The sequence below is a fragment of the Neoarius graeffei genome, chromosome 15 (genome assembly GCF_027579695.1).
Source record: "Neoarius graeffei isolate fNeoGra1 chromosome 15, fNeoGra1.pri, whole genome shotgun sequence".
Classification (NCBI taxonomy): Eukaryota; Metazoa; Chordata; class Actinopteri; order Siluriformes; family Ariidae; genus Neoarius; species Neoarius graeffei.
The window spans coordinates 52,364,767-52,382,105 of NC_083583.1; the positions used below are offsets into that span (position 1 = coordinate 52,364,767).

General features: G+C 40.2%; 1 protein-coding gene across 3 annotated transcripts in view; it reads left to right on the forward strand.

Moving 5' to 3' along the window:
• Window positions 1–17,339, forward strand: part of LOC132899574 (cAMP-specific 3',5'-cyclic phosphodiesterase 4C-like) — a 198,340-nt gene that overhangs the window by 36,313 nt on the left and 144,688 nt on the right. The window contains exon 1 of one of the 3 annotated variants that reach the window (XM_060941588.1): window positions 2,015–2,682. The exons of 1 other annotated variant lie outside the window; for it this stretch is intronic. In XM_060941588.1, the coding sequence (XP_060797571.1) occupies window positions 2,477–2,682 (206 nt within the window). In that variant the 5' untranslated portion in view covers window positions 2,015–2,476. Of the gene's footprint in view, window positions 1–2,014; window positions 2,683–17,339 lie in introns of those variants that run through there. One more of the 3 variants, XM_060941589.1, reaches the window with a different exon arrangement.

Sequence of the window (17,339 nt, forward strand, 5' to 3'; positions counted from 1 at the left end):
CTCACAGCAAGAAGGTTCTGGGTTCGAGCCCAGTGGCCGACGGGACCTTTCTGTGTGGAGTTTGCATGTTGTCTGCATGGATTTTCCTAACAATCCAAAGACAAGCAGTTAGGTTAACATAGGACGACCTTGGGCTGAAGTGCCCAAGAGTGGCGGTGGCTCTCCTATGATGAACTAAATTTCATTGTGCAGTGACGATAAAAGGCATTCTATCTATGGGTTAACCTTCACTCTCTGCATACCGTACATCAATGAACCTTGGGTGCCCCTGATCCTGTCTCTGGGTCACCGGTTGTCCTTCCTTGGACTACTGTTGGTAGGTACTGCATACCAGGAACACGCCACAAGAACTCACTGTTCATTTGATGCTTAATATATCCCACCCCCAGCTTGTAATGAGATAATCAATGTTGTTTACTTCACCCAGATGCGCAGCTTGTGAACAGGCAAGGCAGGCAACTGCTTGGGGCCCCCTGGCCCAGGGGCCCCTCGAGAGTCAGGGCCCAAGGGCTTATTTATTTTTGTTTTTTATTGTTTTTATTGTTCTTTACCATTTGTATTTTCACATTTGGAATTTAAAAAACTTTGGTTTCATACATTTTTCGTTGGTGTCAGATTATTTATAACATATTGTTGATGAACACTGGTCAGAAGGGCCCCCTGGAAATTTTTGCTTGGGGCCACAGACTCTAGAATCGCCTCTGACTCCACCTGTCAATGGTTTTAATTTTATGGCTGAGCTAAGTGTGTCTGTTTTACACTTTTACTTTTTTATGCCTCCTCCACCTTAAGGTGCAGGAGGCATTATGTTTTCGGGTTGTCCGTCTGTCCGTCCGTCCGTCCATCCGTGCGTGCGTGCGTCCGTGTGTGCGTCCGTCCCAAAACCTTGTGAACACGATATCTCCAAGGCAAATAAAAGGAATTTCACCAAACTTTCACCATTTGTGCATTTGAGGACAAACATGAACTGAGTAGATTTTGAGGTTAAAAGGTCACAGGTCAAGATTACTGTAAGGTCAAATGTCCATCCCCAAACTTTGTCAACAGCATATCTCAAAGACTAATGAAAGGAATTTCACCAAACTTCCACCATTTGTGCACTTTGGGACAAAGATGAAATGATTAGATTTTGAGGTCAAAAGGTCTAAGGTCAAGGTCACTGTGAGGTCAAATGTCTGTCCGAAAACCTTGTGAACACAATATCTCCAAGGCAAATGAAAGGAATTTCACCAAACTTTCACCATTTGTGCATTTGGGGACAAACATGAACTGAGTAGATTTTGAGATCAAAAGGTCTAAGGTCAAGGTCACTGTGAGGTCAAATGTCCATCCCCAAACTTTGTCAACACCATATCTCAAAGACTAATGAAAGGAATTTCACCAAACTTCCACCATTTGTGCACTTTGGGACAAAGATGAAATGATTAGATTTTGAGATCAAAAGGTCTAAGGTCAAGGTTACTGTGAGGTCAAATGTCCATCCCCAAACTTTGTCAACAGCATATCTCAAAGACTAATGAAAGGAATTTCACCAAACTTCCACCATTTGTGCACTTTGGGACAAAGATGAAATAATTAGATTTTGAGATCAAAAGGTCTAAGGTCAAGGTTACTGTGAGGTCAAATGTCCATCCCCAAACTTTGTCAATACCATATCTCAAAGACTAATGAAAGGAATTTCACCAAACTTCCACCATTTGTGCACTTTGGGACAAAGATGAAATGATTAGATTTTGAGATCAAAAGGTCTAAGGTCAAGGTTACTGTGAGGTCAAATGTCCATCCCCAAATCACAACTTAATAAGGCGTGTAGTCTACCAGGCTGAGGCATCCCCATCGACGGCGTCGAGTTCTATCTAGTTTCACTCTACTTTGCATTTGATGCATGTTGATGATGCGTTGCATAGACACCGCAATTACCAGAGAGAGAGAGAGAGAGAGAGAGAGATATGGAGTTGGGGTTGAGGTTAGTGCGTGTGCTGATGTAATGCAGGCTGGGCGTCAGTTTGATCACTGATTCAGTTTCTCCACTTCTTACTCAGCTGAGCAGATCAGAGTCAGTTCGCGGAACACGCTGCGGTTTAAAGGACATGATATGCTGCCCATCAAATGAATCGGATCGCAGATCAGATTGAATGAGTGTCTCCGTTATCAAAACAATGATCGGATTGCTTATTTAAACGACGGTGTGGGATAAACATAAGACGCGCTGTGTTTGTTTGCAGGTCAGCTCGACTTTCTTTTGTGCGCACTGAGCAACTTTTCTTCCGCTTTTCAGCACCAACCGCATGTGAACAGCTCCATCCGTGGCGATCAACTCAGTTCCGGTGTGTCTCTAACAGATCCTACCTTAGATCAGGCAGTGTGTGTACTGTATCTTAGATCAGGCAGTGTGTGTACTGTATCTTAGATCAGGCAGTGTGTGTACTGTATCTTAGATCAGGCAGTGTGTGTACTGTAGCTGAGTGAGGAGAGGATGGAGTGCGCGGCGCTGACTCGGGAAGGCGCCGGCTTCACCAAACCACCCAAGCACCTGTGGAGACAACCGCGGACTCACATCCGCATCAAACAGCGCTATCACTCAGACACCGAGCGCTACTTGAGTCGGAACAAAACAGTGGAGAATCACCGGCCCGGACTCAAAAAGCCACGAATGTCCTGGCCATCATCTCTACACAAACGGTAAACTGTGCAGTGTCCCACGCTTACAATCAAACCCTGGCTTTTGCTTCATGTTGACTAATGTAGATAAGTTCACAACCCCACCTGCTACTACTCATCTCATCACATCTCATCTCATTATCTCTAGCCGCTTTATCCTGTTCTGCAGGGTCGCAGGCAAGCTGGAGCCTATCCCAGCTGATTACGGGCGAAAGGCAGGGTACACCCTGGACAAGTCACCAGATCATTACAGGGCTGACACATAGACACAGACAACCATTCACATTCACACCTACGGTCAATTTAGAGTCACCAGTTAACCTAACCTGCATGTCTTTGGGGGAAATCGAAGCACCCAGAGGAAACCCACACAGAGAACATGCAAACTCCATACAGAAAGGCCCTCGCCAACCACTGAGCTCGAACCCAGGACCTTCTTGCTGTGAGGCGACAGTGCGAACCACTACACCACCGTGCCGCCCCATAACAGACACTTTTCATACAAAAAACATAATGAAAGCTGTTGGGTTTTGCTGCAAGTGCAGCAGTCAAAATGTTAAGAAGATCTGTGTCTGGTTCTGCAAGATACTCAAGAAAACTTATGGCTAATTTCCTTATGAAACACATGTATATATACGTGGTGGGGGCGGTACGGTGGTGTAGTGGTTAGCACTGTTGCCTCACAGCAAGAATGTCCTGGGTTCGAGCCCAGCAGCCTGCGAGGGCCTTTCTGTGCGGAGTTTGCATGTTCTCCACGTGTCTGTGTGGGTTTCCTCCGGGTGCTCCGGTTTCCTCCGCAGTCCAAAGACATGCAGGTTAGGCTAACTGGTGGCTCTAAATTGACCGTAGGTGTGAATGTGAGTGTGAATGGTTGTTTGTCTCTGTATCAATCCTGTGATGACCTGGCGACTTGTCCAGGGTGTACCCCGCCTGTCACCCATAGTCAGCTGGGATAGGCTCCAGCTTGCCTGCGACCCTGTAGAATAGGATAAGCAGCTACAGATAATGGATGGATGGATATACGTGGTGGTGTAGTGGTTAGCACTGTCACAGCAAGAAGGTTCTGGGTTCAAACCCAGCAACCAACTAGGGCCTTTCTGGGTGGAGTTTGCATGTTCTCCCCATGTCTGCGTGGGTTTCCTCCTACAGTCCAAAGATATGCAGGTTAGGTTAATTGGTGGCTCTAAATTGACTGTGAATGTTTGTTTGTGTGTCAGCCCTTGTCCACGGTGTACCCTGCCTTTTGCCCATGGTCAGCTGGGATAGGCTCCAGCTTGCCCCCCGCAACCCCACACAGGGTAAGCGGTTAGAGATCAAATATATATATATATATATATATATATATTTTTTTTTTTTTTTTCCCCTGTTCTTGGCTGCAGGAGCGGAACCCAATGTGTTCTGCTGTTGCATGCTGAGATGCTTATTAGTGTTAAGTTAATTAGTGCAATTTTTTGCCTTCTTAATGCATCTGAGATCAAACAGTAAACAGTAAATAATAAAAATACAGTAAATAGCCCTATTCCACAACTGTAATAATACATGTCATGAACCGCTCAACTAAGTAAAGAGAAACGACATCCGTCATTACTTTAAGACATGAAGAAGTGTCTTTTAATTAATAAAAATAAAGAATAAACATTGAATTAGAAGGGGTGTCCAAACTTTTGTCTGGTACTGTAGCTACACTCAGGATTCTCAATGTTCTGTCTTTTACATAAATGGACTATAATCCATTTTTCAAATAAAGCTTACACGTGTCTTGCTAGGTCAAAAAAAAAAACAACACAGCAATACACCTGGAATATTCCATTTTGATAAATATTTATATTATATTGTTAGTTTTATCATTACTACCTCAGCTTGATGTTGCACAGCAGTGTATTACTCATACAACTGCACATAGCTGCATTTTATACCACATACAGGGGTTTTTTTTTAATATCCTTTATATAGCTTTTATAATCTTGGAAATATTTCACTGCACATTGTACTGTGTACGGTTGTGTGTTTGAGACCAACAGAATTTAATTTGATTTGAAACTTTTTTCTTTTCTTTTTCTTTTTTTGGAGCGTATAAGTCCAGCTGGACACAAACACCATGACTGATAATTCAACACTTGGCAGCGATCATAAGAGAGTGAGATAATATTTGAACATTACAAGACAATAGTGAAAAACAAAGCAAGTATAATAGACGTGTGTGCCAACCTCAGCCGCTTAGCTTTGCCAGACAGCGATATTGTTAATTTGGTTGTGGCTCACACTTTTATAAGTACCACTTATTGTTTATCCCCTTGGTAACACTTTCGCCATCCAATATAGAGACAAGTTTTGCTTACTTTTGCCATGAAATAGTTCTTTGCGTCTGCACTCCATTAAACACGTGTTATGCAAATTTTCCTTTTACACGTATGTGATGAAAGCTGGCACTGTTGATTGTTTGGCATTGAGTTTTGAATAGCATTGAATCACAGAGAGCCAGAGGTAGGTGTATGAACATGACTCACAGAACTCTGTCTTCATTTATTTATGTACTTTCTTATTTTTATATATTAATGCTGAATTTTTATCATCCCATGACATTTATGTATATCACCCACACTAGATGACTCAGTTTAAATAGACAAGGTGGAGGAAATAATTTGAGGTCACTCGGCATATGTATGAGGCATCATCGGCCAGCTCATTCTGGCGGTACTAATGTACAATATACGGTACGATACTGGCGTTCGTTAATATTATGGGATGGCTGTATGTCACTGGACTTAGATGTATGCCCGTGTGCTGTGTTCTAAGTGAACAGCTTGTTTATTTAATTAATATATTTTTCGTTCTTTTATTTGTGGACACAATCCTGCCAGAAATCAAGCTAACCGAGCTAGAGATCCTGGGAATTAGCATTGCATTCGAGTCTACAAACAATCTCTCCTCACTTTTCCCCTGTCATGTTGGGCAACACAGATCTTTTCATGGCATTCACTGCTGTCATCCATCTGATAACATATCGAGCAGCAAAACCACATGAGGTCCTCATGCGAGGCTACATTTCTAGACAGGCAGGTTGCACGGGTCTTCTGCTGTGCCGCAAACCCCCCCGCACTCTTGCTGTGAAATACAGTCCTGTGCAAAAGTCTTAGGTACATGTAAAGAAATGCTGTAGATCAAAAATGGCTGAAAAATAATGAAATGAAATGTTTCAGCATTAAAAAAATAATATAAACAGTAATCAGTCAGCCATAATAAATGAAGCAAAGTCAGTATTTGGTGTGAGACGACCCTTTGCTTTAAAAAAAAAATAGTAGTCTGAGGTACAGTGAGTGCAGTTTTATGTGGAAATGAGCTGTAGGTTTTACTGAGCATCTTACAGAACCAGCCTCAGTTCTTCTGGACACTTTGACTGTCACACTCGCTTCTTCATTTTGCACCAAAACCCAGCAGCCTTCGTTATGTTTTCTTTTTTAATCTGAAAAGTGCTCTCTTATGTAATATGCTGCTCAGATACAAATGTTTTTCTTTCTGTAACATTTAATTTCATGCCGGAAAATGAAAGTTTGGACTCTAAAATGTCTTTGTACCGACTCAATAATGTAGAAGTCATAAAATAGAAATCTATAGCAAAGTTTCTATGCAAAAAAAAAAAATTATAATAGGGTACCTAAGACTTTTGCACAGTACTGTGTGTGAAGATCAGGTGCAGATAATGTTGCTATGGAGTGCATCTGTTTTCTAAGAACAGTCACAGAAAATACAGCTGAGGACGGGGAATAATTATAGTTTGCATTAAGTTTACTGGAGATGAAATTGTCATTTTCAGGATGAAAATATTGCTCCGTTTATGAGAAACACATGCCTCTAGGATGTTTCACGAAGCAATAAACAAATGAAGACTGATTAGTTTTATTAAATCAAGATGGTGAAAGAACAGACAAATAAATTGGATGATATGAGATCTATGTAAAAAGAATTATGCCAATATTCAGTACGCCCGTGCATGTGGCATTATTTAAAAAATGATGATAACACTGAAGGCAAAAACATATTAAAATTATATTACTAAAACACAATCACAAAAGAAAAATGCAGATGTCTTATGTTTTTTCCTTTGCAAAGTGCAGGCAAATTGGATTTGAAAGCAAGGGGTAAATATGAATTTTATGAAATTTGACAAATAATTTTTGATTTCCTGTAATAGTATAAAGAGGCTCAAGAAAGCTGAAAACCTATATTTTAATCTCATAGCCCTGCCCTTCGTGGAGAACAAAGCCAAAAGAAAAGAAATGGCATCATGTTGTCAATTTCCTGTAGACTGCGGTGAATGCGTCTCATTGTCTGTGCAGTGAGAATGAAAGAAACCATAGAGCGTATGATGTGATGTGGTGTGAACAATATGTTATTATTTTATTAATAATGCAATATCATTTATTATTATACACGCAGGACACTTTTTCAATGGAATAAAAACGTGTTCTATTCCCTTCTTGCGGGTTTCATTCATTTGGTTTGAAAGCATGCAATATTGTTAGCATATCGTTTATCCTACGTGTATTACGTCACTCTACCCAATGGAGAATGAGCGTTGAATATGGTTTACGATATTGCATGGTTGTCAAGACAACATGACGTCACATGTTGGAGACATAAAACTTCCGTGCTAGTGAGCGACTGAGAATTTGTATTTAAAAAAAACATGGCCACCAGGTTTGCTTTGTTAAATACAGAAGATTTTGAGAGAATTTCGAAAGAGAAAGACGTGTTGAACACCCAAAAGGAATGTGTATGTATAATAATAATATTGGCTGACTTTTTTTCATGGTATATCAGATATATTCCATTCAGCTAGCATGATATTGAACGACTCATTCAGTATCATGCTAGCTGAATGGAATATATCTGATATACCACGAAAAAAGCCAGCCAATATTATTTAAGTGTTTGGGTTTTTTTTTAACATGATCACATTAAAAAAACAGAAAGGGACTTACTGTTTGGACATCTTGATTTCAATCTTATGTTAACCTTTGTTCAGTGTTGTGTATGGCCAAATCTGATGAGCGAACACAAAATGAGCGAACACAAATTCTATCAAACACCTGTCTGGTCAAACATTTCACGCCAGGTTGGAGTGTGTGGAAATTTGAGAATGACATTATAACAGCCTGAATAACGCTTAATCTGCAGTCCTAAATTCAAAATCAGTATCATCCTGGAATATGTCATCTACACAAGTATCAGCATGTACAGTGTCTTGCAAAAGTATTCATCCCCCTTTGTGTTTGTCCTGTTTTATAGCATGACAAGCTGGAATTAAAATGGATTTTTGGAGGGTTAGCACCATTTGATTTACACAACATGCCTACAGCTTTAAAGGTGCAAATTATTGTTTTATTGTGACACAAACAATAATTAAGATGAAAAAAAAAACAGAAATCTGGAGTGTGCATAGGTATTCACCCCCCCCCAAAGTCAATACTTTGTAGAGCCACCTTTTGCTGCAATTACAGCTGCAAGTCTCTTGGGGTATGTCTCTGTTAGCTTAGCACATCTAGCCACTGGGATTTTTGCCCATTCCTCAAGGCAAAACTGCTCCAACTCCTTCAAGTTAGATGGGTTGCGTTGGTGTACAGCAATCTTCAAGTTATGCCACAGATTCTCAATTGGATTAAGGTTTGGGCTTTGATTAGGCCATTCCAAGACATTTAAATGTTTCCCTTTAAACCACTCCAGTGTAACTTTAGCAGTACATTTAGGGTCATTGTCCTGCTGGAACATGAACCTTCATCCCAGTCTCAAACCTCTGGCTGACTCAAACAGGTTTTCCTCCAGAATTGCCCTGTATTTAGTGTCATCCATCTTTCCTTCAGTCCTGACCAGCTTTCCTGTCCCTGCAGATGAAAAACATCCCCACAGCATGATGCTGCCACCACCATGCTTCACTGTAGGAATTGTGTTCTCAGGGTGTTGGGTTTGCACCACACATGGCATTTCCCATGATGGCCAAAAAGATTAATTTTAGTCTCATTTGACCAGAGAATCTTCTTTCATGTGTTTGGGGAGTCTGCCACATGCTGATGGGCAAACTCTAAACATGTTTTCTTAAGCAATGGCTTTTTTCTGGCCACTCTTCCATAAAGCCCGGCTCTGTGGAGTGTATGGCTTAAAGTGGTCCTATGGACAGATTCTCCCATCTCCGCTGTGGATCTTTGCAGCTCCTTCAGTGTTGTCTTTAGTGTTTTTGTTGCATCTCTGATTAATGCCCTCCTTGCCTGGTCTGTGAGTTTTGGTGGGTGGCCTTCTCTCGTCAGGTTTGTAGTGGTGCCATGTTCTTTCTATTTTGCTATAATGGATTTAATGGTGCTCCGTGGGATATTCAAAGTTTGGGATATTTTTTATAACCCAGCCCTGATCTATACTTCTCCACAGCTTTGTCTCTGACCTGTTTGGAGGCTCTTTGGTTTTCATTGTTGCTTGCTTAGTCATGTTGCAGAGTCAGGGTCCTTCCAGAACAGGTTGATTTATACAGACATCATGTGACAGATCATGTGACACTTTGATTGAACACAGGTGGATCTTAATCAACTAATTATGTGACTTATGAAGTGAATTGGTTGGAGCAGCTCTTATTTAGGGGTTTCATACGGAAGGGGGTGAATACCTATGCACACTCCAGATTTCTGTTTTTTTTTTTATCTTAATTATTGTTTGTGTCACAGTAAAAAACAATTTGCACCTTTAAAGCTGGAGGCATGTTGTGTAAATCAAATGGTGCTAACCCTCTAAAAATCCATTTCAATTCCAGCTTGTAATGCGACAAAACAGGATAAAATGCCAAGGGGGATAAATACTTTTGCAAGACACTGTAATTAAAGAATGTGATTCAGGATGCAAAGATGTACAGTAAATCTGTGTTAGATCATTTAGCCCTTCAGTGTGAGTAATCCATGCATCTGTGTACATTATATTGAGCTTGGCTGATGTGGAGCAAGCAAACTACAAATTTAGGCTGGATATCATTGTGCCTTTTTAAAATACAAATTAAGCTATAAGTTCAGGTTGTTGTTGTTGTTTTTTTTTTTAGCTTCGCAACACAAGAAAGTGTCGATGAAGCTTTCTTGGTAACATAACAAGCTGTATTTTTTATTTGTCGACACTGAGGAAATACTTTATATGTTAATCGTGAACTTACTTGTTTTGTGGATCTTTAACTAGCTATAAACTGATAAAAGCATACAGTACAGTATGATCTGTTTGTTCTTTAATCGTCTGTGATTACTTTCCCATAACAGCGAGTCTCCAGTGTTTTATTCCTCACATATATGCCTGACCATGATATTCATTGCATAAATTATGTCTCATCTCATTATCTCTAGCCGCTTTATCCTGTTCTACAGGGTCACAGGCAAGCTGGAGCCTATCCCAGCTGACTACGGGCGAAAGGCGGGGTACACCCTGGACAAGTCGCCAGGTCATCACAGGGCTGACACATAGACACAGACAACCATTCACACTCACGGTCAATTTAGAGTCACCAGTTAACCTAACCTGCATGTCTTTGGACTGTGGGGGAAACCGGAGCACCCGGAGGAAACCCACATAGACACGCGGAGAACATGCAAACTCCACACAGAAAGGCCCTCGCCGGCCACGGGGCTCGAACCCGGACCTTCTTGCTGTGAGGCGACAGTGCTAACCGCTACACCACCGTGCCACCCGGCATAAATTATGTATTAATTTAATTAAAAAGAAAAGACAAGCTATCCTTTGAACCATCTGTTCCTACACTGAAACAGTATTTGACATTTTCATTTTGTAAATGCTTTTGTTGTGGATATCAAAAAGAACCGTATGTTCAGCCACCTCAGACACGAGCACCTCTAACACGACTTCACTAAAATATGTTTTTCCCTATTCTGTTTACTTTTTCATTGGATCTGACTGCAGGCCTTTGAGTTCTTTGCTGTTACTGGCTCACTCTCACAACACATGAATAAATTTGGACGCGTTTCATGATGAGATGTATATGATGGTGATTCGGGGTGTCTAAATAAGGACTAATAGATGGCAGTTTGATTTCATGCAGCTGAAGCAGATGCCATGTTCTCATTTCTAGACAACTGCGATGAATAAGGGCCAGTGTGAATGTTTCTACAGATTCCTCAGACTTCCTGTGAGGAAATGGCTTACTTGTAGAGAGAGCTTCGTGTCACTTTTATTAACAGTTAGAGCATACGGGATCATGATGTCTCTTTTAACCTTTAATGGATCTTTTTTAATAACTTGAGCCAACACTGGGCCGGCGATATTAATTCTAGTAGATGTGGTTCATTAGTTACAAAGTTTATATAACACAGTGTCCGAGGAGTATTTTTTAATGGGCTCTTTTCTAGATCTTTGCAATTTACTCAAGCAGGATTTATCCCGCTTTCAGCTTAATCACACATTTTGAATCATGACTGGCATGTGTGAATATAAACAAGTCCTTGAAATAAGTATCAGCTTTACACAATCCCACCTTTCATGCAATTCACCAAGCCATGTTATGAGTAATATACAGTTTAGATCTTATAATATATTCCACATGTGTAGGTATGTGGAAAAAAAATCTACAGTGTTACTACAGTGTACTTCAGTATTCAGTACATGTAAAGAAAATATTTCATATATTCCATATTTTTAACCCTTTGATGCAAAACATACACTGAAAAAAGTGAAACAAAGCTGTTGTTTATTTAATGTATTTGTTTTCATTCCAGTGAATAAAAAAAATAGTTTGCTCCCATATTCAAAAGTTGTTTAAATGAATTTAAAATATTCAGTTTTAACAAAGATTATTTACATTAAGTAATAAAACCAATGTATTTGGAGGCACCGTGGCTCAGTCGACTAAGGTGCCGTACCATAAATCTGGGGACCCAGGTTCAATTCTGACCCGAGGTCATTTCCCGATCCCTCTCCAGCTCATTTCCTGTCTCTGCACTGTCCTGTCCAGTAAAGGTGAAAAAAGCCCCCCAAAAAATCTTTTAAAAAAAGTATTTATTTTAATTTAGGAAAATCTGAAATAATTGCTTTGGTTCAACCATCAGAAATTGGTTTACATGAAGTTAAATATTTCAGGTCAAATCAAATGACTTATTTATATTGTATAACACTACAATATTAGGTGTGATCGATTACCTCAATTTTTTTAATTTGAGCCAATGTTTAATTTTTTTCAGTGTATGCACACCCCTTCTAATGCGCAACATGGGTCAAAAATGACCTGCATTCATTTTCCAGGTTATTTCATGCTGACTGAGTTTTTCTTTGCTCTATCTTTTGAAATCAATTTATTTTATGATTGAATATTCCAAGTATTCTTTAAATATCTTGTTTTTAATTACCACAAATCATTAATTTAATTTTTTCTTTCCCACTTTATGAACAAAAATACTTTTTATATTACTACACATGGGTCATCCAAGTGTGATTTAAAATTAAATGTCTTAATACTATAATAATAATTTGTTTCAAGTAATTACTTTAGCAGTGAATGGGGCCAGTTATTTATTTATTAACTATGTCGTTAGCTAAGCCAACTACAATAAAATTAGCTAACTAAAGTAGAATATGTCAACAGCTCGGTAGCTAATAGTAATTACTTGTAACTTTCTGACAAGTAATCTACTCACTCTCAAGGGAACCTAAACATAATCAATTTTTTTCTAAGGTAATGTTAGAACAATTGAAAAACATTACTTCCATGTATGAGATGGGCAAAGGGCGCTGTGCTGAGCTGTGAAATGTCTGACACAAGCACAATTCACAGTTCCCACCAAACGCTGGAGTAAATGCATGCGGGTCGTTTCTGACCCATGTGTGTAAACTTGATGTGGAATTACAAAAGCTGTGCTTGTTCACAACTTAAGAAAGGAAAAATACAAATGACGATTTGTGCTAAACAAGAACAAGATATTTACTGCATATTTGGAAAAGTAAATGACAAAATGAATTTATTTCAAAAGTAGATCATAGAAACACTCAGCCATACATGAAATAACCTGGAAAATGAACGCAGGTCGTTTTTGACCCATGCTGTGCATTAGAAGGGTAGTGATACAAAAAGGGTTTTTATTCAAAAAGTAAGAAAGGAAAAAATAAAATAAGGATGTATGATGATCAAAAACAAGTTAATTGAGGAATACCTTGAATACTGAATGATGGAATTAATTTATTGTAAAGATATAGAAGATAAAAACTCAGCCGGGTCACTTTTGACCCATGTTTTGCATCAAAGGGTTAAATGTAAACAAACTCTTTTTATTGATATTTCCTGGTTTATGAAAGGCATCACACACTTTTTTTCCCCTCATTTCATTTGGTGTATTCTTTAATGTTCCGCATGTTGTACCGAGCTCACACACATCAGCTAGTCTTTTGTTTTTCTGTGCAAAACATTCGACAGACTGAGAGAACATTTTGCTCTGTAAACAAGCACAGTCATTTTAAAGCCCATTTGCTTTTTATAGATTTTCTACCCTGCTGTTGTTTATTCAGTCATTTTCATGATTTTGGTTGAATTAAGTATTTTCCAGGGCTTTAAAAAAAAAAGTGCAAGCAAATAACAACCTGAGCTACACTCACCAGGCATTTTAACAGGAACACCTGTCCCTTTGTCATGCATGCAGTTATCCAGTCATGTCCCAACAACTTGTGATAGATAGGATAGATAGATAGATAGAGTAGCAGTCAAAAGTTTGGACACACCTTCTAATTCAATGTTTTTTCTTTATTATTGCAAGTAGTTATTGCTCGTGAACCTGATTTTGCCGGAAGTCTCCAGCGAGGATCATTGATTGTGAGGCCTTGTACAATCAAAACTCTCAGGCGAGTCAGGGAGGGGATTCCCTGCCAAGGCTGCGCACAGTGTGTTAACACGAGTATGTAGCCTACGGTAAATGAATAGTGTGTTGGATTAGCACTAATCCCATGTTTTGGAAAATCAAAAATGTTGTCTTGGGCCCCTCTGGGGTGTCACCAATCCATGTGCAAAGTATGGAGTATGTGCGTCCAGCCGTGTCGATTTGCCTAGGTGAACAGACAGACAGACAGAGACAGACAACCTTCCTTTAATAGTATAGATTAATTGAAGGTCACTTCATGTCTTAAAGTAATGATGGATGTTGTTTCTCTTAACTTAGTTAAGCAGCTCTTGACATAATGTGGATTACTACAGTTGTGGAATAGGGCAATTGACTGTATTTTTTTATTATTTACTGTTTACAGTTTGATCTCAAACACATTAAGAAGGTAAGAAATTGCACTAATTAACTTTTGGCGAGTCACACCTGTTAATTGAAAAGCATTCCAGGTGACGACCTCATGAAGCTGGTTAAGATAATGTGTCAAAAAGGTAAATGGTGGCTACTTTGAAGGATCTAAAATATGAAATGTATTTTGTTTTTTTCACAGTTTTTTTGTTTATCACATAATTCCTTAAAAGTCCCATGTGCTGTTTCATAGCTTTGATGTCTTCAGTACTGTTCTACATTGTAGAAAATAAGTGCAATACAGAAAAACCTATGAATGAGTAGGGGTGTACAAACTTTTGACTGGTACTGTACATGTGTACATACATACATACATACATACATACATACATACATAACCCCATAGAAGGTGAATGATTAGTGTAGTGTACAATGCAAATAGTGCAAACCAGTAGGTATGAAACCACATATTTTAAGCAAAGTATAGTAGTGCTTGAAAGTTTGTGAACCCTTTAGAATTTTCTATATTTCTGCATAAATATGACCTAAAACATCATCAGATTTTCACACAAGTCCTAAAAGTAGATAAAGAGAACCTAATTAAACAAATGAGATAAAAAAATTATACTTGGTCATTTATTTATTGAGGAAAATGATCCAATATTACATATCTGTGAGTGGCAAAAGTATGTGAACCTCTAGGATTAGCAGTTAATTTGAAGGTGAAATTAGAGTCAGGTGTTTTCAATCAATGGGATGACAATCAGGTGTGAGTGGGCACCCTGTTTTATTTAAAGAACAGGGATCTATCAAAGTCTGATCTTCACAACACATGTTTGTGGAAGTGTATCATGGCACGAACAAAGGAGATTTCTGAGGACCTCAGAAAAAGCGTTGTTGATGCTCATCAGGCTGGAAAAGGTTACAAAACCATCTCTAAAGAGTTCGGACTCCACCAATCCACAGTCAGACAGATTGTGTACAAATGGAAGAAATTCAAGACCATTGTTCTCCCCAGGAGTGGTCGACCAACAAAGATCACTCCAAGAGCAAGGCATGTAATAGTCAGCGAGGTCACAAAGGACCCCAGGGTAACTTCTAAGCAACTGAAGGCCTCTCTCACATTGGCTAATGTTAATGGTCATGAGTCCACCATCAGCAGAACACTGAACAACAATGGTGTGCAAGGCAGGGTTGCAAGGAGAAAGCCACTGCTCTCCAAAAAGAACATTGCTGCTTGTCTGCAGTTTGCTACAGATCACGTGGACAAGCCAGAAGGCTATTGGAAAATATTTTGGGATGGATGAGAGCAAAATAGAACTTTTTGGTTTAAATGAGAAGCATTATGTTTGGAGAAAGGAAAACACTGCATTCCAGCATAAGGCTAGGCTGACACTTGCACGATTCCGTGGCACGCATTGGCACGACTCGAGTTGTGCCAGTGCGCAAACTAGTTGTAAACTGGCGTGAAGTGTGCGTAAACCCGTCGTGACTGCGTGCCATGTCGGGACGAGAATTTTGAAATGTTCAAAATTTTGGTCACGACAAAATTTCGCAACCGGGTCGTGAACTATGCGCAAACTGTTCGTGATCTCGTCGTGAACTCGTCGGGACGATGCGTGCCAGTGCGTGGAAGTGCACGCCATGCCACGACTGTCACGAACTGCCACGAATAGTTCACGAACAGCTCACGTCGAGTTCACGAGTAGTTCACGACATGTTCACGAATTGGTGCGCGTCGCAGCATGGCCATGCCTTCCCACTGACACGGTCACGCATTGATGGCACGAGTAGTTCACGACTAGTTTACGCACTTCACAAACAGTTTGCGCATGGCACGAGCAGTCCACGACGAGTTCACAAGCAGTTCACGAGCAGTTCACGACTACTGCATGACAGTGGCGCTCGCATCGGTGCAGGGGTATATATAGGGCTTCCCGGACACTTCTCGCCATTCGCAATTTTTTTTCTTGCTTTTTTCTTTAATGTCTTTTATTTTCTATTCCTTCATGACTTTTTTTTTGGGGGGGAGTTTCGTTTCTTTTATTTAAAAAATGGAACATCTGTGGATGCAGCTCATGAAGCTACTACCATTCTTTCTTGCCAAGGGACAGCACCAGCAGGGGACATGCAGTAATGTGACAGGTAGTCTCGCTGATCCTTTGCATCCTTCTGGGTATGATGGCCGGTTAGAGGCAGCAGCCCCTGCAGGTGTCGGTCAGTCCTCCATCCACCAGGGATCAGATCATGTGTGTCCGGATCTTCGCGGTCTACTTCTGAAATTGCGTGTGGGTATCTGAAGAGGATGAGGTTGTGCATGACACAGGCGTGTCCAAGTCGGCACGACACCGTCCGAATTGCGCAAACTCGTCGTGCCAATGCAGGAAGTGCGTAAACTATGCGCAAACTATGCGTGAACTCGTCGTGCCAGTTCGTGAATGTGGACGGGCACGCATTCGTGAACTCGTCGTGAACTATGCGTGAACTAGTCGTGAACAGTGCGGGAGCCTCCCAGTTCGTGCCCCAAAATGGCACGACTTGCCACGACAAAATCGTGGCCAAAAGTCGTGCAAGTGTCAGCCTAGGGAAAGAACCTTATTCCATCTGTGAAACATGGTGGTGGTAGTATCATGGTTTGGGCCTGTTTTGCTGCATCTGGGCCAGGACGGCTTGCCATCATTGATGGAACAATGAATTCTGAATTATACCAGCAAATTCTAAAGGAAAATGTCAGGACATCTGTCCATGAACTGAATCTCAAGAGAAGGTGGGTCATGCAACAAGACAACGACCCTAAGCACACAAGTCGTTCTACCAAAGAATGGTTAAAGAAGAATAAAGTTAATGTTTTGGAATGGCCAAGTCAAAGTCCTGACCTTAATCCAATCGAAATGTTGTGGAAGGACCTGAAGCGAGCAGTTCATGTGAGGAAACCCACCAACATCCCAGAGTTGAAGCTGTTCTGTACGGAGGAATGGGCTAAAATTCCTCCAAGCTGGTGTGCAGGACTGATCAATAGTTATCGGAAACATTTAGTTGCAGTTATTGCTGCACAAGGGGATCACACCAGATACTGAAAGCAAAGGTTCACATACTTTTGCCACTCACAGATATGCAATATTGGATCATTTTCCTCAATAAATAAATGACCAAGTATAATATTTTTGTCTCATTTGTTTAACTGGGTTCTCTTTATCTACGGTTAGGGCTTGTGTGAAATCTGATAATGTTTTAGGTTATATTTATGCAGAAATATAGAAAATTCTAAAGGGTTCACAAACTTTCAAGCACCACTGTAGCTATTACCCACAGAGCAACCACATTTGTACAAGGTTGAGAGTCAGTTCAACATCAGCGTATGGGAAGAAATGTGATCTTGGTGACTTTGCACAATGTTTTGTGCATTCTGGGATGCTTTTCTACTCACCACAGTTG